This window comes from Bufo gargarizans, chromosome 2 (assembly GCF_014858855.1).
Source record: "Bufo gargarizans isolate SCDJY-AF-19 chromosome 2, ASM1485885v1, whole genome shotgun sequence".
NCBI classification, from domain to species: domain Eukaryota; kingdom Metazoa; phylum Chordata; class Amphibia; order Anura; family Bufonidae; genus Bufo; species Bufo gargarizans.
This window is the reverse complement of record NC_058081.1, coordinates 527,415,507-527,442,855: the sequence shown is the minus strand read 5'-3', so window position 1 is coordinate 527,442,855 and position 27,349 is coordinate 527,415,507. Positions and strand designations below refer to the sequence as shown.

At 45.1% G+C, this 27,349-nt stretch overlaps 1 protein-coding gene across 1 annotated transcript in view; it reads right to left on the bottom strand.

Annotated features, from left to right (window-relative positions):
- Positions 1 to 27,349, bottom strand: part of LMNTD1 (lamin tail domain containing 1) — a 102,778-nt gene that overhangs the window by 60,913 nt on the left and 14,516 nt on the right. The window contains exons 3-7 of the mRNA XM_044278031.1: positions 23,579 to 23,742; positions 22,116 to 22,304; positions 16,814 to 16,907; positions 14,014 to 14,199; positions 1,767 to 1,892 (exon numbers count right to left, since the gene is read on the bottom strand). Of these exons, the coding sequence (XP_044133966.1) occupies positions 1,767 to 1,892; positions 14,014 to 14,199; positions 16,814 to 16,907; positions 22,116 to 22,304; positions 23,579 to 23,742 (759 nt within the window). The remainder of the gene's footprint in view (positions 1 to 1,766; positions 1,893 to 14,013; positions 14,200 to 16,813; positions 16,908 to 22,115; positions 22,305 to 23,578; positions 23,743 to 27,349) is intronic.

Here is a 27,349-nt window from a genome sequence, read left to right as displayed (position 1 = left end):
GTTGGACCTCTGCTGATCTGATATTGATGACCTATCATGAGGATAGGTCATCAAGATCGCTGCACAACACCTTTGGGGCTCATGCACACGACCGTATGTATTTTGCGGTCCGCAAAAAACACGGATGAAATCCGTGTGCATTGCGTATGTTGAGGAACGCAACATCTGGTCCCTAATAGAACAGTACCATCCTTGTCCGTGATGCGGACAATAATAGGACATGTTCTATTTTTTTGCGGAATGGAAATACGGACATACAGAAACAGAATGCACACTGAGTAACTTCCCTTTCTTTTGCGGACCCATTGAAATGAATGGTTCCGCATACGGTCCACAAAAAAAAACGGGACACGGAAAGAAAATACGTTCATGTGCATGAGCCCTTAAAGTGTAACTGCCATTTCACTACCAAAAATGAAATTCCTAACATATGTGATGCTGAAGGGAAGATATTCATGAAGCTGCATTTTTCAGCTAATTTTACCTTTGTGATGTCTGTATTCGGCCCTTAGCAACCCTATTTCTCTGTGCCTCTATGTCAGCATCTTCCTAAGATGGCCTTTGCTTCACTTCCTGTGGTGATATTCGCCCCTTCCTTGAGGCCATCCTGTATTTCCCTCACTTCCCATAAGCCCTTGCTCTCCTCACATGAACTAGCAGGACCAATCAGAATGCAGATAACTTCCCACAGTACCCAGAGCAGTGTGTATCCTCACATACAGCTAACCAGAGACAAGCCCTGCAATTACATTAAATCAGTAAGCATTTATTTTAACCTCTTAATCAGTGGCGTACATAAAGGAGTAAGGGCCCCATAGCAAGGATCAAACCAGGCCCAGCACACAGGACAGAAGGGTTTCTGCCAAACCCATTTTAATAACCCTTGGGCTATTTTTCCACTGCCTCATTTGCTAAAAGTTGTTCTTTTAGCGGGTAGAGTCCTGACTAAGTTTTCACCTCCAGTAGAAGAGGAGATAACCCCAACTAACACAGGGCCCCATCTTGCCCTGGGCCCCATAGCAGTCGCATGGTCTGCCGCTATGGTAGTTATGCCCCTGCTCTTAATAGCCAGCTGTCCCTCATTCTCTTTCAGAGAATATGGGCTTTGTATTGTCTGAAAGCTGACATCCCAAGCTTTCAGACAAAACCAGAATGACATAAATCTGTTCAGTACAGGGGAAGATATCAATTATAGAAATTGGGATGCTGTGAATGAAGCTGAAAGTAAAAGCAGATTTTACCGACGATTATTCCCGACTCTGTTTCTAACAGTGATTTCTCCTCTGTTGCTTGGACTAGAGCTGTCATTCTGGTCTTGTATGAAAGCTTGGATTGTCAGCTTGCTGCTACCATTGAGAAGATATCACCATCTAAAGCATCCCTACCCCCTCCACTTTCTGCCTCAGCCCAGCTCCAGGCTGTCAGGGCTGAGCTCATCCGTCTCTTGTTATAATACTGAGAAGACGGGCTGCACATGGCAACACTGTGAGATGAGAGCTGCTGAATAGGACAGTAGCATGCATTTGTGGGAGTTATTAGCAGGTAAAACTGAAAATGAGCACATTTTAAAGCACAAAAGCACTTATACAGCAGGGTGTACTATACCATTAGGAAATAAAAAATGAAACGGTAGTTATACTTTAATGTTTTGGAATGTAATATCTGTAAAACATCATGGTCCAACATTTTGGCATTTAGACTCTGGAATGCATCTAGGTCTAAGGCCCATTTAATAAGAGCCACTCAGAGGTCCAACTTGGTCCTACCTTCTTCTCCAATGAGGTCTCCTCAGAGGTTAATTCTTCCACCCTTCGCTGCAATCGCACGTTGTCTTCTTGTGCTTGTCCCAGCAGGATCTGATCATTGTGCAAACGCATTTGTAGCTCCAGCAACTGCCAGAAATCAGAGAGAAAAGTGAGCAGAACCAAGAAGACTGGATCGAGCCTGCAACTAACAGCTAAGGCTTCTTTCACACTTGCGTTTTGGCTTTCCGTTTGTGAGATCCGTTCAGGGCTCCCACAAGCAGTCCAAAACGGATCAGTTTAGCCCCAATGCATTCTGAATGGATAAGGATCCACTCAGAATGCATCCGTTTGCCTCCGTTCAGTCACCATTCCGCTCTGGAGGCGAACACCAAAACGCTGCCTGCAGCGTTTTGGTTTCCGCCTGACGAAGCAGAGCCAAATGGATCCGTCCTGGCACACAATGTAAGTCAATGGGGACGGATCTATTTTCTCTGACACAATCTGGCACAATAGAAAACAGATCCGTCCTCCATTGACTTTCAATGGAGTTCATGACGGATCCATCATGGCTATAGATATACAGGTGTAAAAATTGAATGAAAGCTACTCCAGTCAGGGGCTGGAGTAGCTTTCACTCCAGTCACACGGACTGCCAGAGGTGCCCCTTATCATAAATTGGGGTCTTTGATAAATGACCCCCAATATCACACATCATACTTGATCAGACTGTCGCACACATAAGGTTTAGGCCCCATTCACACAACCGTATGTTTGCTCAGCATCCGATCTGCATAGGCACAACACTAGTGTAGGCGTATGTTTGGATAGTGGCCGATGCTGCCGGTATCGTTCGCTCCTCACTTGTGGAGTTGCCAGTACTCCTGGAGGAGTGATGAGAGACAATAGAGGGGTGTGGAGTATTGGTGGTCCACCAATACTCCACACTCCTCTATTGTCTTTCAGATGAATGTAAGTGGTTTTCAGTTGTGGAAAATTCTGCAGTGAGTGCAGGCACCTAAGGGCTGTTTCACACGAGCGGATGCCGTGCGTGTCATCCGCTGCGTGAAAGAGAGCCAAGCCCCGCTCCGGACAGCAGAGACACGGAGCAGTAACATGATTGATAACGCTCCGTGCCTCTCTGTGACCTTTTTACTACAAAATCACAGTAACAACTTTCTGTAGCAAAAAGGTCACAGAGAGGCACGGAGCGTTATCAATCATGTTACTGCTCCTTGTCTCTGCTGTCTGGAACGGGGCTTGGCTGTCACGCACGGCATCCGATCCTGTGAAAGAGCCCTAAGGGTTCACACACACAAACGTATTTTTTGTCCGCATCTGATCAGCTTTTTTTTTTTTAATGCGGGTCAGATAAGGACCCATGCACTTCAATGGGGCCGCAAAAGATGCGGACAGCACACTGTGTGTTCTCCGCACATCTGTTCTGTTGTATCTGCAAAATTATAGAACATATCCTATTGTCCGCATTACGGACAAGGAAAGGACAGTTCTATTATGAGCCAGACGTTCCATTCCGCAAAATGCGTAACGCACATGGCTGGTATCCGTGTTTTGTGGATCCGCAATTTGCAGACCACAAAACAGGTAACGGTTGTGTGACAAAGCCCTAACTGTGACCCATAATCATCCTCCACTGTGGAGGTTACGTGGAGCAGTTTGACGAATGTAACGGCAGCGCAAGGGAAAACTAAGGGGGAGATTTATCTAACGGGTTGCCCATAGCAACCAATCAGCTTCCGCCTTTCATTTTTCAGCGCTCCATTGGAAAATGAAAGGTAGAATCTGATTGGTTGCTATGGGCAACTCAGCCAGTTCTACTTTAAGCCAGTTTGATAAATCTCCCCCTAAGGCTACATTCCCACGACCGTATGCGGACCCATTTATTTCCATGGGGCTGCAAAAGATGCGGACAGCACACCGTGTGCTGTCCACATCCGTAGCTCCACGCCGCAGCCCCGCCAAAAAAATAGAACATGTCCTATTCTTGTCCGCAATTACTAATGCTATACTGGTATTAGTAAATGACCTCCATTGTCTGGCGTTGGCGGACCGTGTCCTGACCCATTCATTTCAATGGGACTGTACACATGAGCATTGTTTCTGACACATCATCTATGCATTCAGGAAAAATTGCAGCATGTTCTATATTGCGTGTTTTTCCCACAGCTCTGGCTCCATAGAAGTGAAAGGGGCTTGCGTAAAAAACGGAAGGCACCCGGATGCAATGCATTTTTCACTGATGGTCGCTCGATTTAGATTGTTACTCTTCAGTCTTACTTCAGGGGTGTCAAAAAACCCATGCCATCTGGTTACAATCCGGATGGAAAAAAAACGCACACACTGAATGCAATCGCAGAAAAAACTGATTCAACTTGCGTGAAAAACCATCCATTTTTTCCGGAACAGATCCTGACACAATCCGTATTGCTCATGTGAATCCTGCTTGTTTTTCCATGCAGATTAATACAGTACCAGCCAAGTGATTTGTCAATTGTCATGTACACTTAGGGGTCATTTACAAAGATCAGCTTTTTACGCCACTCTGCGCTGCTTGACGATTCCGCTAATTTATGATCAGATGCAGGCCTCGTCATAAATTAGATGCATCTCTGGCAGCCTGTGCGCCTGGGGTGAAAACTACTCCTGCAGCAACTGGAGTCGTTTTTACTCCTCTTTTATGCCTGTCTTCAGGCGTACATGATAGCAAATTTGCCGGAGCCCAAGTCCTGGCCCAGGATCGGCTCCTGCTACTCCCAAGTGGCGAGGACAGTGTAAAAACGCCAGTGTGACAAAATATTGTCTCACAAGATTTAAAAAGACGCTAAATGGGGTCCTGTGACTTTTTTACGCAAAAACTGGCATCAACATCTTTGGAAATGATTGTGTTTATTGCAGATTTCACCCTTTGAAATGCAAAGGGTGAGAACGAGGCAAAATCCATGAAAATCTGCACGGAAATTCTGTTTGTAAACCCGCACCCATGTGCAGGTAGCCTAATAGTGACCTTATTGGTCCCCCGGTTTCCCAGGAACAGATAAGACATAGTTGGATACCAAATTTGTCTCTTTAAAGAGGACCTTTCACTAGAATAAAAAATCTAAACTAACTATACAGACATGGAGAGCGGCGCCCAGGGACCCCCCTGCACTTACTCTTATACCTGGGCGCCGCTCCGTTCTCCCGGTATAGCCTCTGGTATCTTCATAGTTAGGCTCCACCCAGGGGAACCTGCCGGCATCGCCTTCTCCCATGCTGTAGCGCTGGCCAATCGCAGCGCTCAGCTCATAGAGGCTTTTTTTTTCTCTCAGGCTATGAGCTGAGCGCTGCGATTGGCCAGCTCTACAGCATGGGAGAAGGAGACGCCAGCAGGTTCCCCTGGGTGGAGCCTAACATATGAAGATACCGGAGGCAATACCAGGAGAACGGAGCGGAGCCCAGGTATAACAGTAAGTGCAGGGAGATCCCTGGGTGCCGCTTTCCATGCCGCAAAAATTATGAGGCATGATGTTTGCGATTTTCACGCAGCCACATTCACTTCTATGGAGCCTGCGTTGCGTGAAAAACGCACAATATAGAGCATATATTTTCACACAACGCACAAGTGATGAATGGGTCCGGATTCATACAAATGAATGGGTCCGGATTCAGTGCGGGTGCAATGCGTTCACCTTGCCCCCACCGGCACGGAAAACTCGCCCGTGTGAGAGGCCTAATTCCCAACTTTTTGGATGGTCAAAGAAGGACAGTTATGGTTCATGGTGTGAATGATCCATTTTTCCTGCCTATTTCTACACTTCAATAGATTTATTTTACAAAATAGATTAGCAATGGTCTGAATACAGAAATGTCTATAATCCAAATTGCATCGAATAATGAAATAATATATATGGTGGGCTCCAATATCAGTAGTGTGAATGTAATGATGCGAATCTATACCTCAGATCAAAAAGAGGGACATTTAAGAATCAAAGGGGGACAGAGGGACTTGGATCAAAAGTAGGGACTGTCCCTCCAAAAGAAGGACGCTTGGGAGGTCTGTAACACATTTGTTGGGACTGCGACACGTGAATCCCAAATAATTCAACACTGCTACAGGTTACAGCAAACACGCGAGTCACGCTGCGATCGCATTCATTCCGATGGCAGCCCCCTTACACTGCAATGTTTGGTGGTGTGACAGCTGTTATGGGCAGAATTGCCGCATAGGCGTACTCTAAGGCTTCACGCATATGACCGTATGTATTTTGCGGTCCGCAAAAAACGATCCGTAAAAAATACGGATGATTTCCGTGTGCATTCCGTATTTTGCGGAACGGAACCGCTGGCCCCTGATAGAACAGTACTATCCTTGTCCGTAATGCGGACAATAATAGGACGTGTTCTATTTTTTTGTGAAACGGAAATACGGACATATGGAAACGGAAGGCACACGGAGTAACTTCAGTTTTTTTTGCGGACCCATTGAAATGAATGGTTCCGTATACGGTCTGCTAAAAAAAAACAGAATGGACACGGAAAGAATATACGTTCGTGTGCCTGAGCCCTTAGGACAAAGGAATTAATTGTTAATGCCTAATGAGAGTAGAAGGGGTTTTCATCTCACACAATCTGTTCTTAATACTACTGTCACACTCCCTGACACACACAACATAAGGCCCCCATTCACATTAGTGGATTGTCATCTCAACCCACTCACCCGACAGATTATGTCGGTGAAGAGATGGCTTGGGCGAGATGAATATTTTCGCCCGATCCTTTTTGTTCTCCTAGGACAGGGATGGCCAACCTGAGGCTCTCCAGCTGTTGAAAAACTACAACTCCCAGCATGCCCAGATTGCCTACAGCTATCAGCCTACAGCAGGGCATGGTGGGAATTGTAGTTTTACAACAGCTGGAGAGCCGCAGGTTGGCCATCCCTGTCCTAGGAGATAAGAAGCCGCCAGAAGAGTCTGGCAGCGTCTTTCTCTTCTCTCCCCATTCAATACAAATCTGCTCAACCTGATTGTGTATGTGTGTGGGGGTGTCGGAGAGATCCGTAGCTGTTGGCTGAAAGCTAGTGAATGTGCATGAGGGCTTATACCCCACTGTGGTGGCTACAAATGCAGCAGATCCCACTTTGACAACATCTGTAAAGCTGAGTTTGTCCTATACAAGTGTGCATCAGATGGAAGGGGTTGTGTCTGACAGATGTAGCAGAGCTGGGTATGTCACACACAGTGTTACTGGGTTTGTCATATGCAGCAGGACTGAGTTTCTCAGAATCTGCGAGGCTGAGCTTGTCAGACATAGCAGACCTGGATACAAGGATGAGGGGTAGTGAAAGCGTTCCACCTCCTTTTATCCTGCGCCATTGTCTTATTTGGCTGCACAGAGTGTGACATAGACAGCACTTACATAATGTGGAAAATAGGAGGATGCTAAAATTAGCAGCACAACTCTCATCCTGCGGGAGAGATGAGTCACACTGCTGTCACATACTGAAATGATGGAAGTTACTGTGCAAGCTATATACAGATCCAGTCTGAACCCCTAGATATTGGAACAAGGCTACATAGTGAACTACCAGGGGATGTGGGGAGGGCAGGCGAGAGTTTACAATGTCTCCCAAATTTTTGCATCAGGGACATGTCTGCCCCCCCCCTCCCCCCCCCATCCTCGCACACCTACAGTATATCTCAAAATCTGCATGACTGCACCACCACTAGTTACTAGTCTGGGCAGAGTTGTTCCTGGTGATGGTGTGCACCCCTGACTTGAATCTATTACAATTATTCTAGCAGTGCAGGGGGTAGCTATGGAGGTGAAGGGTTGCTAGTCATGTTGCCTGATGGATCCCAAAGAGCTCTATGTCACAAAAGAAGACAGTAGTGTTAGAAATGGTGCATGGTAGGTGGGGGTTGTGTAATACATTTTGCACTGGTGCCAGGATCAGTGCTGGTTGTGAGAGCAATCATAAGGGTACGCCACATCCGAGATCACTTGTTCCCGGCCTGGGATTACAACCTGCAGTACAAGCATGCATCTGATTCTTTCTCTCATCAAAGAGCTTGCGAGAAATTCAGACTCGCACATGCGCTGTAGGTTCGAACCCCAGGCTGGGATCATATGTCCAAGTATAGCACATGATCCTGGAAGTGGCGGTGGAAGCACGGGATCACAGCGCATCTCGGATAAGCAGACTGACTGAACAGTGCGGTGCTCCAACTGCGAGCTCGTACAGCCACACAGTACTCGACCGGGACACGACCACTCTGCGCAATTGTCCGCTTACACTGGATCAAGTTATGCACTTGTGCCAACTGGGCATGATGGCAGTGGGCGGTCAGTTTTGGATGTACACAAGGGATGTTTCTATTCACTGGCAGCAATGATGCCTCTTAAACTGATACACTGTAACAGCCACCTAATCAACAAAACGCCAGCAGCAAAAAACCTTGTGTGCCCTGCGTTTCATATTTCCTATAGACCTTTCATTACAAAAAAAAACATTTCACCATTTCTTCATCTCTTTCTCTACAGGGGGACCAAAAACTCCTGAACTAAAAAATCCCATCCACACATTTGTTTAAAAAAAAAAAAAAATGCCACTAGAACTGCATGGGAATGGAAAAAGAGATAACCGGTTTCTACATAATTTTTTTCCCGCCTGTGTGTAGGGTCCCTGAGTAGTTTTAATAGTGACCATATTGGTTATCACTAGTGTTGATCGAGCACCAAAGTGCTCGGGTGCTCGAGTAGAACACTTTGGGAAGCTCTCCAGAGCTCCAGAGCACAATGGAAGTCAATGGGAGAACCAGAGCATTAAACCAGGCACCCCCTTCTCTGAAAATGGTTCGGAAACAGCATGGGGAGGATGTCTGATGCATCTTGGATTCCCAGGTCGCTGCTGGGAACGATGTTGTCCGAGTAATCCGCCACTGTTACAGACTGACAATAATACGCACAAAACCGAAGATAAACCAAGAGCTAGCCCACTGGGAATCTCAATCACGTTCATCCTTTCTAAAGATGTGGGACCCTTGGAGATCGAATAGAGGCTTTCATAAATAGTCAACCCCCGCATCTTAGACCACTGAGAGGCTTAATATGTACCTCAGGTACCTCATACGTGCCCCAGCTACCTTTTCTAGTAGACACTAACTATTGATCAAACTTCAATTTTGTGCTTCGATTTATCTGTTGAGTGTTCTAGAGAGGGCTATACAGTCTACACTAGTCACAGATTTTCTTTTCCCATTTTAAACCATATGTGTTCTCATCAGGACCTCTGAAGTATGTACCTAACAAATAGATGCTCTGATTACTTGCAAGTAATGCTTTATTGGCGAGTTTATCTAACCATAAACATGTATTCTCTTACATCATTGCCCTTCTCTCCCCCTACCCCTACTCCCTCCCCCCGTTTTTTCTGCTTTCTACTTTATCTCTTCGAGATCTTTTGGATATACGTCCTGCTACTAATAATATGGTGTTGGTTTATGCCTTTTGGACGAGTTTATTCACTATTACCACAATGCGGACTTCACTTCTGTTTTCTGTATACTATGTTCTGGTTTTTACATTACCAAATTCTGATTTGTAACTGATATTTCTTTTCATTAAAAAGAGAATTGATTAAAAAAAAAAAAAAAAAAAGAAGATAAAATCGATTTTAGAGGAAAAATTTTTAGGAAACATTCTTTCCTGTATATTTACTTGTATATAAAGTGGAAGTGCTGCCAAAAATTACACGGAAGAGGCACTCCGATACAGCCTGTACATCACATAATGGAGGCCCCATTCACATTGTGGTACAATTGTTCAGGTAGTGGGACTCCTACACTCATAAAGCCTATGCACTAAGTGCAAGTGCTGCCAAAAATTACACGGAAGAGGCACCCCGATACAACCTGTATATCACATAATGGAGGGCCTAATTGACATTGTGGTACAATTGTTCATGTAGTGGGACTCCTACACTCAAAGCCTATGCACTAAGTGAAAGGGCTGCCAAAAATTACAAGGAACCGGCACTCCAAAACACCCTTTATTACACATAAAAGAGAGCATCATACACCCTTGAAAAATTAGGATTGATGGCCTGCTGGTGACCCTCAAAAACATTAGACGAAAGGGCCTGCTGGTGACCCTCAAAAACATTAGGGGCGAGGGTCTGCTGCTGATCTGACCATCTAAAACATTAAGGATGAGGGTCTGCTGCTGAGCTGACCCTCTAAAACATCAGGGGCGAGGGCCTGCTGCTGATCTGACCATCTAAAACATTAGGGGCGAGGGCCTGCTGGTGACCCTCTAAAACATTAGGTGTAAGGGTCTGCTGCTGAGCTGACCCTTTAAAACATTAGGGACGAGGGCGGCCTAATAAGCATGATGAAATGATGGAGGAGGAGGAGGAGGAGAAAAGGAAGATTAAACCATATACCCTTTTTTGTGGTGGAAGGGGTGCATGGGAATACAGTGTATTCAATACACCATAAAAGCCACATTTAAAGTGCCTTTGTATTCAGCCGCTTTCCTCTGGTGGAGTAGAGAAGTCCGGGGCAATCCAGGCCTTGTTCATTGTGATAAGAGTCAACCTGTCAGCATTTTCAGTTGACAGTCGGATGCACTTATCAGTTATTATGCCCCAAGCAGCACTAAATACCCGCTCTGACAAAACGCTGGCGGCAGGGCAGGCCAGCACCTCCAAGGCGTAGAGCGCCAGTTCGTGCCACGGGTTCCAGCTTGGACACCCAGTAGTTGTAAGGCACAGAGGTATCATTGAGGATGTTGACAAGGTCTGCTACATACTCCTTCACCATCTTCCAAAACTTTTCCCTCCTTGTGACACTAGGCCGCGCATCAGGGTGAGGGTGCTGGTGGGCCCTGCCTCTGTTGGAACTGCTGCATGTTCCCCTCGTCTCCCCTCCACGGTTGCCCAAGGAACTACGGACTCTGCCGCCAGCGTAGTCAGCTGGAAATTTTTGGAGCAATTTTTCACAAGGACCTTCTGGTATTGCACCATTTTGCTAGTCCTCTCCACCACGGGAATGAGAGATGAGATGTTCTCTTTGTAGCGGGGGTCGAGAAGGGTGAACAACCAGTAATCGGTGTTGGCCAAAATGTGTATAACGCGAGGGTCACGGGAAAGGCAGCATAACATAAAGTCAGCCATGTGTGCCAGAGTCCCAACAGACAAGACTTTTCTGTCCTCATCAGGAGGATGACTCTCAATCTCCTCATCCTCTTCCTCCTCCTCCACGCTGAACGGATGGAATAAACCTGCTATGGGTACTACTCTCTGAAGCGAAGGAACAGTCTCCTGCTCCTCATCATCAGTCCAATTCGCGCTGAGAAGACAAACTGAGGGTGGTCTGGCTATCACCCTGTGTACTGTCTTCCCCCATTTCCACCTCTTCCACATGCAAAGCGTCCGCCTTCATTGTGAGCAGCGAGCTTTTCAGTAGACATAGAAGTGTGATGGTTACGCTGATAATAGCGGCATTGCCGCTCACCATGTGTTGATTCCTCAAAGTTGCGTAAAACCTCAAAGAGGTCAGACATCCATGCCCACTCGTCGCTTGTGAAGAGCGGAAGCTGACTGGAAAGGCAACGACCATGTTGCAGCTGGTATTCCACTACTGCCCTCTGCTGCTCACAATGGCTGGCCAACATGTGGGACGTGGAGTCCCATCGTGTGCTCACGTCGCACAACAGTCGGTGAGCTGGCAATTTCAAGCGCTGCTGCAGCGTTGCCAGACCGGCGGCAGCTGTAGATGACATTCGGAAATGGGCACAAACGCGGCGCACCTTCACAAGTAGCTCAGGCAAATTGGGGTAGGTTTTGAGAAACCGCTGAACCAATAAGTTGAACACGTGGACTAGGCATGGTATGTGTGTGAGCTTGCCGAGCTCCAAAGCCGCCACCAAGTTACGGACATTATCAGACACAACCATGCCTTGTTGTAGGTTAAGTGGCGAGAGCCACAGCTCAGTCTGGTCCCTTATACCCTGCCACAGCTCTGCCGCAGTGTGCTGTTTGTCACCTAAGCAAATTAGTTTCAGCACGGCCTGTTGCCACTTCCCCACTGCAGTGCTACACTGCTTCCAGCTACTGATGGCTGACTAGTGCTGCAAGATGAGAATTCAGAGGTGGAAGTGGAGGAGGAGAAGGGGGGTTGCAGCCACTAATGTAGGTGGTGGCGTAAAGCCTGATGGAAGTAGGGCCCACAGTCCTTGGCATCGGTAGCACTTGTGCCATCCCAGGGTACGACTCGTTCCCGGGCTCCACAACGTTCTCCCAGTGTGCCGTCAGGGAAATGTAGCGTTCCTGGCCAAAAGCACTTGTCCATGTGTCAGTCGTTAAGTGGACCTTCCCAATAACTGCGTTGGTAAGGGCACAGGTGATGTTACGGGACACATGCTGGTGTAAGGCGGGGACGGCACACCGGGAAAAATAGTGGCGGCTTGGGACTGAGTAACAAGGGACGGCCGCCGCGATCAGGCTGTGGAAAGCCTCAGTGTCCACAAGCCTAAATGGCAACATTTCCAGGGCCAATTTGGAAAGGTGCGCATTTAGTGCTTTGGCCTGTGGGTGGGTGGCTGGGTATTTGTGCTTTCGTTCAAAGGCCTGGAGTATGGACATATGTACGCTGCGCTGGGACACAGAAGTGGATGTGTAAGATGATGGTGCTTGCGAAGGTCCAAGTGCAGGGCAGGAGGCATCCGGGCCTGCGTCTTGGACAGGGGATTGGCCAGCACATAACACAGGGGAAGAGGAGGCAGTGGTGTGACACGCAGACACTAATTGTGGACCCAGGTGTTCAGCCCACCTATGTCAGTGGTGGTGAGGTTGCTATTGTTCACGCTCCTGCTCCTTTTGGTATGGCACAGGTTGCAAATGACAATTCTTTTATCTTTCCTCAAAAATGCGCAAGACTGCAGAACACCTACCCCTTGGCAAGGGAGATAGCTGGAAGGGGGTGCCTGTTTGGTGTGGCTCGCCTTCTCTCTTTTGCCACCCCAATGCCTCTTCCAGCCTGTTGCAGTGCTGCGGATCCCTCGCCCTCTGTACTGCTGTCCTCGCTCGGCTTGCCAGCTTCCCAGGTTGGGTCAGTGATTTCATCGTCCACCACCTCCTCTTCCACTTCCTCACTCTAGTCATCCTCCGGACTTCTTGACCTAACAAGAACCTCACTTATTGACAACTGTATCTCATCCTCATCATGAAGCTCTTGACACTAATTGCCATTGACTTACTGGCAACTGTGTCTCATCATCATCATCATCCACCTTGTGAAACACTAATTGCCGTTCCCCACTGTCATCTTTTTCTGACTGTGGATGCTCAAGAGTTTGGGAATCAGTGCACAAGATCTCATGTCCCTCTTCAAACGGGCTTGTCGAGAGGGCCAAATCAAGGAATGGCGATAAAAAAAGAGCTCCTCGGAATATCAGAGTGTGGAATAACTTGTTTGTCAATACTCTCCATGGTGGGAGGAAGGAGGATCAGGGTGAGGATTCTGTTGACCAGACTCTTGGCTACTGAGACTAGACTTTGTGGAAGACAGGGTGGTGCTTAACTGACTGGAAGCATTATCTGCTGCAATCCAATCGACCACCTGGTTGCACTGGTCTGACTTCGAGAGCGTTGTCCTGCGCTACCCTGCAAACTGGGACATGAAGCTAGGTATTGTGGATGAGTGTGTTCCTTGTGCTCTGGCAGCAGGCACAGTTTCACTGCGCCCTGAGCCACGGCCTCTGCGTGCACCATCAGCAGCACGGCCACTTCACCGTCCCTTACTGCTCGTCTTGAGCATATTAAATGGTATGTCACGTGTACAGAAGCGCAGGTTTTGTAAGTGTATGCACAAATAAATTACACTGAATGTCACAGATATTTAGGATGCGCAAACGTTATACAGGAGATGTAGCGCAGGTAATGTCGCTGTCACCAGCGGTGAAAAAATTCAACTGAATGTCACAGACTCGAGTCAAAATGGTGTTCGGCCGAGCATGCTCGCCCAACACTAGTTATCACTCAACATTCTCAGCCTCCTGTCCTGAATGGTATTCCACATTGTCACTACAAGTACAGCCTGTAAATAGTGGGGCACCCCACCATTACAGGGAATGGGGGGGGGGAGGATCCTGTGCTCGTATCTGTGTGTAAACCAGGGTCATTGATGTGGGTGTCATGTACATTTGTGAGGGCCTTCAGATTCCATCTATGGGTCCCACAATGCCTTAGTATTTTTCAGTAGGAGATACTTACACTTTGACTATAGACAGTCTCAGTCTCATCCTGCAGTCTTTTCACTTCTGCCATACTCGCCTCCTGAATTTTCTGCACCGTCTCGACCAGAGCTGGAGCGCCACTGCTCACCCTACGCAGTTTATCTTCTAGCTGGAGGACTAGGGCCTCTGACTGGGCCACTTGGGCTCTCAGTTCCTGTAAATCCTGTTAATACAACAGCATAGGGATTATTATATACTCTTCAATAAGTTCTATCAGTGTTTAGAAAGCTGGGTGCTGCCAACATAGTCGTCATCACAGTCTATCACCCAACTTTCACAGATACCCGAAGACTAGTCTCTTGCATGTGAAGCAATCTATCCCTCAGTTCCAGTGCCTAGTTTTACTATTCAGTGACAAAGCCGTGGTGGCTGTGGGGGTTATGTTGGTTATCCTCCAGCTTTCCTAGAAACAAATATACAATGATCTGAAGTTTTTCCATTCAACCCTCTTCTAGTTGTGGTCTGGGCTGAGGTGTGCAAGAACGTGGAGTTGGGAGGGATGCCTACCAGCACTCCATGATATATCTGGCTGAACTGTGCCTGGAGCCAGTGCGGGGTAGGCCTGAATATGTGGGCCACCCAGGAGAGTGAAATGAAAGAAAGAAGGGTCGGGAGGGTGGGGCACGAAGCGACCGCCCCCAGGGTGAGGCTGCTCGGGATTATATAGAGGGCAGCCCCTCCCACAAATCCAGGCTGTAACCAGCCTTACTATTAGTTCATTAGATCTGTTTTGGGGACTGTCCAGTGGCAACATACTTACTGTTCCTTCTTTATCATCCAGACTGATACATTTTATCTGCACTGATACATGGCAACAAACTATCAGAGCTGATATGTTTACCTAAGGCTACTTTTACACTTGCGGCAGAGTGATCCGGCAAGCAGTTCCGTCGCCGGCAAAACGCATACCAACTGATGGTATTTGTAAGCCTGATCAGGATCCTGATCAGTCTTAAAAATGCCAGATCAGTCAAAAAAATGCATTGAAATGCAGGATCCGTCTTTCCGGTGTCATCCAGCATTTATTTTTTTCACCTTTTTTTCACTCTGCGCATGCGCAGATTGGAAGGACGGATCTAGCATTCCGGTATTTTGAATGCCGGATCCGGCACTAATACATTCCTTTGGGAAAAAATGCATTCAGGCATGTCTTCAGTTTTTTGGCCGGAGATAAAACCGTAGCACGCTACGGTTTTATGTTTTGCCTGATCAGTCAAAATGACTGAACTGAAGACATCCTGATGCATCCTGAACGGAATGCTCTCCATTCAGAATGCATGGGGATAATCCTGATCAGTTCTTTTCCGGTATAGAGCCCCTGTGACGGAACTCAGTGTCGGAAAAGAAAAACGCAAGTGTGAAAGTACCCTAACGCAGCAGCACTGTCTACATTGGATGCATTGTAGCAAACCCTTAGGCCTAGTTCACATTTCCGTGATTTGGTCAGTGATTTCTATTGGTGATTGTGAACCAAAACCATATGTGCATTGTACCTTATCTCTGTGCAGGCTCCAATCCTGGTTCTGGCTCACAATCACTAATGGAAATCACTGTCCGAAACACTGAAGCTAGAACTAGGCCTTAAAGTGGATTTACACATCCCAAAAAGCCCCCCAGATTATCATTCCTGATAATCTGACCATCTAAATGTGCCGCTGATGAATGAGCGAAACGCTTGTTCATCGGGTGATCCTGCCGCTCATGCAGGCATCTAAATTATCGTGTCTGGGCAGCAGGTCGTGCTGTCTAAACAGTGATCCTGCTTCCCATAAACAATGATTCGGATGACAAGGGATCACAATACCTGTCCCCCATCCTCATACTGTGAAGGAGATCGCCACATGTAAATACAGCGGTCTCCTTCACTGAACGAGCAGCCGACTGTGGAGAAGGAACGCTTCCTTCTCGACAATCGGCTGTTACATGGGGACGTGTAAACCCGCCTTAAGTTGTGATAAGTATTAGGTCTGTACAGGAATGTATCCATTCACTAACTGCAAACACAAAGCACATTAGAAAGTTGCAGAACTGTTCATCCTACACTAGTTAAAGGGGTTGTCCAGGTGTTTAGTACTAATGACCTATCCGCAAGATAGGTAATCAAAAATCAGATTGGCGGCGGTCTAAGGGCTCTTTCACACGAGCGGATTCCGTGCGGGTAATCCGCTGCGTGAAAGAGTGCCAAGCCCCGCACTGGACAGCAGAGACACGGAGCAGTAACATGATTGATAACGCTCTGTGCCTCTCTGTGACCTTTTTACTACAAAATCACAGTGACAACTTTCTCTCACCATGATTTTGTAGTAAAAAGATCACAGAGAGGCACTGAGCGTTATCAATCATGTTACTGCTCCATGTCTCTGCTGTCCGGAACGGGGCTTGGCTCTATTTCACGCAGCGGATTACCCGCCCGGCATCCGCTCGTGTGAAAGAGCCCTAACTCCCAGCACTCCCACCAATCAGCTGTTTCAGGAGGCCGCAGCACTCGTCGTCACAATGGCCTCCTTGCCGCTTAGCAAGCACTGCACCATCCATTGGATATTGGGTGCACTTGGTATTGCAGCTCAGCACTGCAGCCTTTTCAAACAGACGAGTGGTGGGTGTGCCAGGGGTCAGACCCCGAGTGATCTGATACTGATGACCTATACTTGAGGATAGGTCATCAATATCAAAATCTCAGACAATCCCTTTAAAGTTTTCTTCCTGTCCTTAGGCGAAAGTGAGCATTCATCTTTAAACATGGCGCCCATCATATAGGGCGGTTGCTATAAACCCACCTTCATGTGATTATACTTCAGCTTCCCTAGCTGTTCTGTCAGCTCTTTGATTTTCTCCTCAAGGGTTAAACGCTGGGAAAACTCTTCTTCATATCTGTGGACATAATCACAGAAATTATCACCAAAATGGAAACTCACCAGTACATTTACCTCCCCCTTAAAGGGGTTGTCCGGGTTCAGAGCTGAACCCGGACATACCCTTATTTTCACCCCGGCAGCCCTCCTGAGCCTGGCATCGGAGCATCTCATGCTCCGATGCGCTCCCTTGCCCTGTGCTAGATCGCGCAGGGCACAGGCTCTTGTGTTTTCAATAACACACTGCTGGGCGGCAACTTCCGCCCAGCAGTGTGTTCGGTGACGTCACCGGCTCTGAGGGGCGGGCTTTAGCTCTGCCCTAGCCGTTTTACTGGCTAGGGCAGAGCCAAATCCCGCCCATCAGTGCCGGTGACGTCACCGGGCTGCCTGTCAGCCCCATAGAGAGCCCGGTATGTCACCGGAACTCAGAAAAATGCCTTTGCCCTGCGCGATTTAGCGCAGGGCAAAGGAGAGCATCGGAGCATGAACTGCTCCGATGCTCATGTCAGGGGGGCTGCCGGGGTGAAAATGGAGGGATGTCCAGGTTCAGCTCTGAACCTGGACAACCCCTTTAAAGTATCTCAAAATTTAATAGATTCTCTCAATTTAATGTCATAGCATGCTTTACACTCTGGTCACAGCCAGAGCTGCATTAAACATTTTGCATGATTTCTGTCTTTAGAGAACAGTGCATTGTGAGAGAAAAGATGACTGTTACACAGAATCGAGCTGTTTAACCACGTCTTCCTGCAGAGTAGAAGCAGAGTTTCCAAGGGCAAACAGCAGGAATTCCAATGCAGCTTTGGATGTGAATGGAGTATACAACACAGTAAGTCAAAATCAGTGCATAATAAGTGCATTGTGTATTGTGCAAGAAAAGGGTCACACAGAAGGAGAGGCACAGAGGCTCTCACGAATCTCTAGAAATCGCAAAATGTAAAATGCAGCCAATTACTGTCACCCACTGACCTGCTGTTATTATATAAATTGGATCCTTAGGAAAGTAGACAATTTAGGGCCCCTCTGCCAGTTCTACATAAATTCACTAATATAAGATGCTAATAGCGTTTGAAAAGCATCTCTAGGTTATGGCAACAATATATAATTCTATAAAGAAGATGCCCAGGTTATACCAGTATGCTCCATATCACTATATACAAGAAGATGTATGACTTATACCAGCTGTACATATATCATTATATACAGAAGATGCCCAGGTTATACCAGCATGCTCCATATCACTATATACAAGAAGATGTATGACTTATACCAGCTGTACATATATAATTATATACAGTAGATGCCCAGGTTATACCAGCATGGTTCATATCACTATATACAAGAAGATGTATAACTTATACCAGCTATACATATATAATTATATATAGTAGATGCCCAGGTTATACCAGCATGGCCCATATCACTATATACAAGAAGATGTATAACTAATACCAGCTGTACATATATAATTATATACAGTAGATGCCCAGGTTATACCAGCATGGTTCATATCACTATATACAAGAAGATGTATAACTAATACCAGCTGTACATATATAATGATATATAGTGGATGCCCAGGTTATACCAGCATGGCCCATATCACTATATACAAGATATATAACTTATACCAGCTGTACATATATAATTATATACAGAAGATACCCAGGTTATACCAGCATGGTTCATATCACTATATACAAGAAGATGTATAACTTATACCAGCTGTACATATATAATTATATACAGTAGATGCCCAGGTTATACCAGCATGGTTCATATCACTATATACAAGAAGATGTATAACTTATACCAGCTATACATATATAATTATATATAGTAGATGCCCAGGTTATACCAGCATGGCCCATATCACTATATACAAGAAGATGTATAACTAATACCAGCTGTACATATATAATTATATACAGTAGATGCCCAGGTTATACCAGCATGGTTCATATCACTATATACAAGAAGATGTATAACTAATACCAGCTGTACATATATAATGATATATAGTGGATGCCCAGGTTATACCAGCATGGCCCATATAACTGTATACAAGAAGATGTATGACATACCAGTTGTACATACATTTTAATATATACAGAAGATGCCTAGGTTATACCAGCATGGTTCATATCACTATATACAAGAAGATGTATGACTTATACCAGCTGTACATATATAATTATATACAGCAGATGCCCAGGTTATACCAGCATGGTTCATATCACTATATACAAGAAGATGTATAACTTATACCAGCTGTACATATACAATTATATACAGAAGATGCCCAGGTTATACCAGCATGCTCCATATCACTATATACAAGAAGATGTATAACTTATACCAGCTGTACATATACAATTATATACAGAAGATGCCCAGGTTATACCAGCATGGTTCATATCACTATATACAAGAAGATGTATGACTTATACCAGCTGTACATATATTTTAATATATACAAAAGATGCCCAGGTTATACCAGCATGGCCCATATCACTATATACAAGAAGATGTATGACTTATACCAGCTGTACATATATAATTATATACAGAAGATGCCCAGGTTATACCAGCATGGCCCATATTACTATATACAAGAAGATGTATGACTTATACCAGCTGTACATATATTTTAATATATACAGAAGATGCCCAGGTTATAGCAGTATGCTTTATAACACTATGTAGAACAACACTGGATAATGTCGCCTATGAGAGTCTCTTATCTGTGTGAGGTCTGGAAGCTGAAGTTGTTTGGAGATAACTGTCCAGAGCTCTCAGAGATAAGATATGTACTTATCTTGTCAAGTTTTGAAGTTCCTTCCCTGATTTGTCTAAAGGCGCCTTAAGGCCGAGTTCACACCTCAGTTATTTGCTCAGTCATTTCCATCAAAACCAGGTGTGGGTCACAAACACAACACAGGAGGCAATCTTTCCATTATAGCTTATCTCTGTGAAGGCTCCACTACGGCTTTTGGCTCACAATAAGTGATGGAAATAACTGACCAATTTTTAACTGAAGTCTGAACTCAGCCTTAGGCCTCATGCACACGACCGTTGTTGTGTCCCGTGTCCGTTGTTCCGTTTTCTGTGATTTTCTGCGGACCCATTGACTTTCAATGGGTCCGTGGAAAACTCGGCTAATGCACCGTTTGTCATCCGCGTCCATGATCCGTGTTTCCAGTCTGTGAAAAAAAATATGACCTGTCCTATTTTTTTCACGGACAACGGTTCGCAGACCTATTCAAGTCAATGGGTCCGTGAAAAAACATGGAGGCACACAAGATTGTCATCCGCGTCCGCTTCCGTTTTTTTCCTATCATTTGCATGGCAAACTTGACTTTTTTTTACTTTGTCTGTTGATCCTTCAAAAATAAAGGAAGACACATGGAAACAAAAACGGACACGGATCACGGAACAACTGAACCCTTTTTTGCGGACCACAAAAAAATACTGTCGTGTGCATGAGGCCTTAGAGTACTTTCACACTTGCGGCAGAGGATTCCGGCAGGCAGTTCCGTCGCCGGTACTGCCTGCCAGATCCAGCAATCCGAACGCAAACTGGTGTCATTTGTCAGGCGGATCCGTCTGACAAATGCATTGAAATACCGGATCCGTCTCTCTGGTGTCATCCGGAAAAACGGATCTGGTAATTTTTTTTTTGCATTTTTAAAGGTCTGCGCATGTGCAGACCGGAAAGACGGATCTGTTTTGTCGGAACACTTAATGCCGGATCCGGCACTAATACACGTCGATGTAAATTAATTCCAGCAAGTGATCAGTATTTTTGGCGGGAGATAAAACTGCAGCATGCGGCGGTATTTTCTCCGTCCAAAAAACGTAAGAGGGACTGAACTGATGCATCCTGAACGGAATGCTCTCCACTCAGAATGCATTAGGATAAATCTGATCAGTTCTTTTCCGGTATTGAGCTCCTGTGACATAACTCAATACCGGAAAACAAAAACGCTAGTGTGACAGTGCCCTAACACTGCTCAATTGAGCAAACGATAGTTGGAAAGGAACTTAGGAAGTGTTCCTTCCCGACAATCGCCTACTCACAAGTGAATGCCATCGCTCGTCCCCATACAGAAACATTGTTTGCCAGCAGCAGAGGCTGTTTAGATGGCAGAGTCTGCCGTCAGCAAACGATGATTTAGGTGACCGCATGAACGAGCGACATCGGCGGCACCTTTACACCGGCAGATTATCTCTGACCAGTGTTCGTACGATAATCTGCCCAATGTTTGGGTAGTGTAAAGAGGACCTGTCACCAAAAAATGCACTGTGATCTGACAGCACCTTGTTATAGAGCAGGAGAAGTTGAGAGGATTAAAATATAGTTTTGTAAGAAAACATTCAGTAAAACCTGCAATTTATACATTTAGACAAGGGCTACACAGCGACATCGCGATTTCCTGCGACTGCTGTGGCAATCCCATTCATTTTTATGGAATCACCTCTGCTCAGCGATCCTGGCCGCGACGGTGTCGCCGTGTAGCCCTTGCCTTATATGTTTGCTTTTTCACTGACTGTGCTAAAGTGGCCTTAGCCAAACCACATCATCGAACTGCTGATCCTGACACCACATGTCCTCTACAGGAGAGATCTACAGCAGACTACAACTGCCACACTTATAACTGCAGATATTTGGTCCTTATTTAAGAAAAGGGTTATCCAGATGAGGAACTAGGAACTACTGACATCCCCGCACCATGAACGTGTCTCCTGGCTCAGTGATGTCTTCAGTTTCCAATAGATTGATAAAATGAAATACTTTTCTACACAGCAATATACTATAGAACAGGGGTCCCTCAGGATACAATGGCCTCAGGATACTATATTTTCAACATCCAATGGTCTTTTCTGACCCATCATAAGTTGAAACCAGACTCAACATTCAATGTCTCAGACTCAGATCCCACCAGTCATGAACACTTCTCTGGTGGCCGCTGTATTAGTTGCTAGTTGGTAGCTATCCTGACTGTTATATGTATGTATTTGTTTTATCTATCTGCTTATTTTTCTTAAATCTTCATTTTCTTTTATCTTGGGTGAAATTTTGCAATGGTTTCAACATACCATGGTCACCCTGGAACCAATTAATATTGTAACTTGAGGGACCGCTGTATTAACTCTCCATACATGTTCACTATGTATCCCATGCAGGGTTACAATAGTCCCAGTGGGTAAAGTAAGGGGCACTTACTTTGTCTGAGCCATCACAAGGTTTCTCTGCAGTTCCCCCAAGTCTTGTTTGGCCATTTCCAGCTGTATGGTTGGGGACACAGCAGCACCCTTTAACGCCTGTATGTTTGACTCCTTATTCGCCACCAGAAGCTGTAACTCTTGGATGTCTTCATCCTTTTTCAGAATGTCTCTGTTCATTTCCCAAATTCTAGGTTATAAAGAAAGATTTGTAAAAAGTCGTTATAAGACATATTACATCATCAGGAAACATAAAAATAGGCCCTAATAATGTTTTTACCTTAAAAAAAAAAATTTAATTCAGTTTTTGGGATTTGATGTCAGTGGGGATTGGACATGTAGGACTTCCACCCATCTATAGAAATAAAGGGGTTGTCCAGCCATTTAGGTGATGGCCTGTCCTCAGAATAGGCAATCACTAGCTTATTGGCGGAGGTCCGGCATCCCGCACTCCCGCTGATCAAATGTTCTGTGTAACCCAGCCAGAAGTCGGCACCGGAGCTACAGAGCACAGTAGTTAGGGTGGCCAGACAGTCCGGTTTCCATGCAGAAGCTTGTGCTCCATCCATCGCGATAACTTCACATTTGGTGCAATTTGGACCTTAAAATATCAATAATCCAATGATGTATTGCTAATATTAAAATTAATATTGAAGCACAAGATAAAAATTGTCCCAGGGGCTCCGTATACTGCAAAAAACATGAAGGAACTTACACTCTCCTAACCGATCCCCAGCTGAGTCAGTAGCTATGCTTCGGGCGGAGTTGGAGACTTGGTCTAGTATGAAGGTACTATGCCCCCTTGTTTACAAAGTCTTTTATACTGTCAACAATGAAGCCCAGTCCATAAAATGGCAGCTGATGGAGCGTCATGTGGCTCCATGTGATGTCTCCTCAAGCACAAGTGCAGATGGCAGGTGCCACGTATATGAATGGAGCAGGCCTCACATGGAGGTGATTCGTTCTTCAGCAGCCATGTTATGGAGATAACCTCTGTGCGGACAGCAGAAAAGAGTTAGCAAACAAGGGGCATACCTCATGAAATATAGAAAATGTGCAGAATTTCAACACGGACTCTATTAGAGTCATATAATCATCTTACATAAATTTTGGTCAACAATAGCCAGAAAGCGACCAACCCCTTTAAGGAGGCAAAAATGTTGTTTTGTTAGTCAAGTGCACAAAATGGGCAATTTATCCCGGGTCTCCATCCCCAAAGAAGCCCCCTCCTGTTCAGTTGCTTGTCTTTAGAAGTGGACAGCAGGTGCCCCAAATCATTAGCTAGATGGCTCAGTTTAGTAGTCCAGTCTATGTAGGTCTTGTAAGGACATAGTTTCATTTCCTTCACATTTTACCGATTTGAGCAGAGTTCCTCATTAAATAATTTATACGATTAATTATCATACATTTATGTAGACAGGCCGCTCCCAGTCACATATGTAGGATACATCGGCACATAAATACCTATTCTGGTACTCAGAAGATAGAGCCGCGGTGAAGCCATTGCCGTCCTGTGCCTTATAATTGTGTTCCAGCTTTTCCCGCAGATTTCCAATCTCCTGCTCGTACATATTCCTGATGGTAATAACTTCATTCTGGAGATGTTGGACTGAAGAAGCAGCATCAGCCTGTGCGCAGAGAAAATCACCCCGTCATTACCAACTCCATTTACAGCCTCCCCAGGAAGAAGATATTCCGAAATAAGAATAATAATGCTTTATTGTCACGGCCGCGCGAGCGAGGAGGCCATTACTTACCTACAGTTTTTCCTCCTGTGGCTGAGAATTATTTTTGCTCACATTCCTTTAACCAGGCCGTTGTGTATTAAATGCACAGACAACCAATGTAATATAACGGAAACAATCATTTCTAGCAGTTATGGAGCAATCATTAAGTCACAGGGTCACCCAAGCCTTATTGAAATTCGTAGTCCCTGCTCCAGCCGCCTTCCCTCTTTTTTTCTGCTTCTACCCCAGTAAAGACTTTTACATCAAAACCCAAAAATCTACTAAGGCCTCATGCACACGACCGTTGTTCTGGTCCGCATCCGAGCCGCAGTTTTTGCAGCTCGGGTGCGGACCCATTCACTTCAATGGGGCCGCAAAAGACGTGTGCTGTCCGCATCCGTTGCTCCGTTACGTAGCCCCGCAAAAAAAATATAACATGTCCTATTCTTGTCCGTTTAGCGGACAAGAATAGGCATTTCTACAATGGGCCGCCTGTTCCGTTCCACAAATTGCGGAAGGCACACGGGCGGCTTCCGTGTTTTGCGGATCCGCAATTTGCGGACTAAAAAACAAAACGGTCGTGTGCATGAGGCCTTAGGGGCATCTTCCCATGATATCTAACAGAGTTTTCAGGAAAACTTTCAGACTGCTTAACTGGGTACTCCCATCTTGACGTTTATGTCGTAAGTGCCTGATGCAGGTAGCACCTATCTTGAGAATGAGGTCTCATCCCGCTGCGGTTGTGGATGGAGAGGTGCACTTGCTATTTCTGGGACTCCTATAAAAGAGAATTGAGAGAGAGCCCTGTATATGCAGCCACCTCTCCATTCACAGCGCCCACGGGACAGGAGAAGTGAATGGAGATCACTGTATATGTGATTCTTTCCGGATTCATTTCTATGGGAGTTCCAGATGCAGGGCTTGGATATCTCCTGAACTTTCACAGAAATGAATGGGGCGGCTGCACACATGCCCGACTAGCCGCTCTGTTCTTATGAACAAGATTATTACTACTATAATACTGCTCCTATGTATAAGACTATAACTACTGTAATACTGCCTCCTATGTACAAGAATATAATTACTATAATACTGCCTATGTACAAGAATATAATTATTATTATTATAATACTGCCTCCTATGTACAAGAATATAATTACTATAATACTGTCTATGTACAAGAATATAATTATTATAATACTGCCTCCTATGTACAAGAATATAACTACTATAATACTGTCTCCGATGTACAAGAATATAACTACTCTAACACTGTCCCCTATGTAGAAGAATATAACTACTATAATACTGCCTCCTAAGTACAAGAATATAACTACTATAATACTGTCCCCTATGTACAAGAATATAATTACTATAATACTGCCTCCTATGTATAAGAATATAACTACTACAATACTGCCTCTATGTACAAGAATATAACTACTATAATACTGCCTCTATGTACAAGAATATAACTACTATAATACTGCCCTCTATGTGCAAGAATATAACTACTATAATGCTGCCTCCTATGTACAAGAATATAACTACTATAATACTGCCTCCTATGTACAAGAATATTACTACTATAATACTGTCTCCTATGTACAAGAATATAACTACTATAATGCTGCCTCCTATGTACAAGAATATAACTACTATAATACTGCCTGCTATGTACAAGAATATAACTACTATAATGCTGCCTCCTATGTACAAGAATATATCTACTATAATACTGCCCTCTGTGTGCAAGAATATAACTACTATAATACTGCCTCTCTATATACAAGAATATAATCACTGTAATACTGCCTCTTATGAAAGAATATTTAGAAGTAGTAATTACGCAGTAGATGGCTCCTCCCTGCAGGTGGCACTTCTCCTTTCTTACCATCACATCTAAAGCTGAATATCTGCCTAATAACTCCATATAATAACTTCATTGTTTTCTTAACCAGAGCTGAATGTTGGTTTTTGAACCCACTGATGACTGATCCCAAGGACAGCCGCCGATCTAGTTTTTCCAGATACAGAGCATGAAATTCCTTTTCATAAGAGTTACATAGTAAATCTCTAGACGCATGCACCCACCACTAATGGAAGCACGGGAGGTTACCATATAGTCATATAGCTGGAGAAATGTACTAATGTTGTACAATCGTTTTTTGGTGTAGAAAAGTCACATTTTGTTGCAATATTGTTTTGCTACAAAATTGAGACTTTTTAGCATGTTCTGACACCCTCGCCACTTTTACAAATAGTGGGTGGTGTGTGGCGGGGAGGAGGTTTTATCCTAAATAAATAAGAATAAATCACAGCAACAATTCTTTCTTTGTTCTCACTGTGTTTCTCATTTATTTCTGAACAGTAAGAAATGCGGCAATACGTGTAAACGTTTTCGGCTCGCAGGCCTTCATCAGACACTAAAGACATAGAACAGAGCAGTACAAAACTGGACCAAAATTTGGTATAAATGAAAAATAATAAAAAATGTACTACTACCTTTAAGTTATGAGGAGAAGAGATCTTTAGACCACTAGAGTTCTTCAGGCTTCACTCAGGTGGACATGAAATGCATTAATGCCGGATCCGGCACCAAGTGTTTTGGAAAAACGGATCCGGTTTCCTGGTCTGCGCATGCGCAGTCCTTTAAAAATGTTTAAAAAAATTCATATCGGATTAGTTTTTCCGGATCATACCAGAGAGACGGATCTGGTATTGCAATGCATTTGTGAGACGGATCCGGATCTACAAATGCTATTCATTTGCATACAGATATCCGGATCCGGCAGGCAGTTCCGGCAACGGAACTGCCTGTCGGAATCCAACAACGCAAGTGTGAAAGTACCCTTAGGCCCCTTTCACACGGGCGTTGCGGGAAAATGTGCGGGTGCGTTATGGGAACACCCGCGATTTTTCTGCGCAAGTGCAAAACATTGTAATGCGTTTTGCACTCATGTGAAAAAAATTGCGCATGTTTGGAGATTTTATTATTTTCCCTTATAACCATGTTAGAATGCATAGTCAAATAGCGCTGGAGGGTTTAAAAAAAAATAAAAATGATTTAACTCACCTTAGTCCACTTGTTCGCGTAGCCCGGCATCTCCTTCTTTCTCCTGTGCTGAACAGGACCTGTGGTGAGCATTAATTACATGAACAGGACCTGTGATTACGTCACTCCGGTCATCACATGTTCCGCCACATGATCTTTTACCATGGTGAGGGAACATGTGAAGGTGGTAAGGTGGGCTCCAGATTACCACTGAGGAAGAAGTCAGAACCCATAAGACTTCGAAACGCGTCTGGGAGAAATTTGGACCCTCTAAAACCACCATTTCTGCATACGCTACAGACCATCAGGATCTGTACCTCTCTTATCTGCTGGCTGAGAACAGATTGCCCCGTGCCTGCTAAAGAATTCCCTGGAGCCACACTGTTCCACTCCACCTTAATTGGAGCAACCCAGGATTTGAGCACAAGGGACGCTGAAACAGCAGAGACCAGA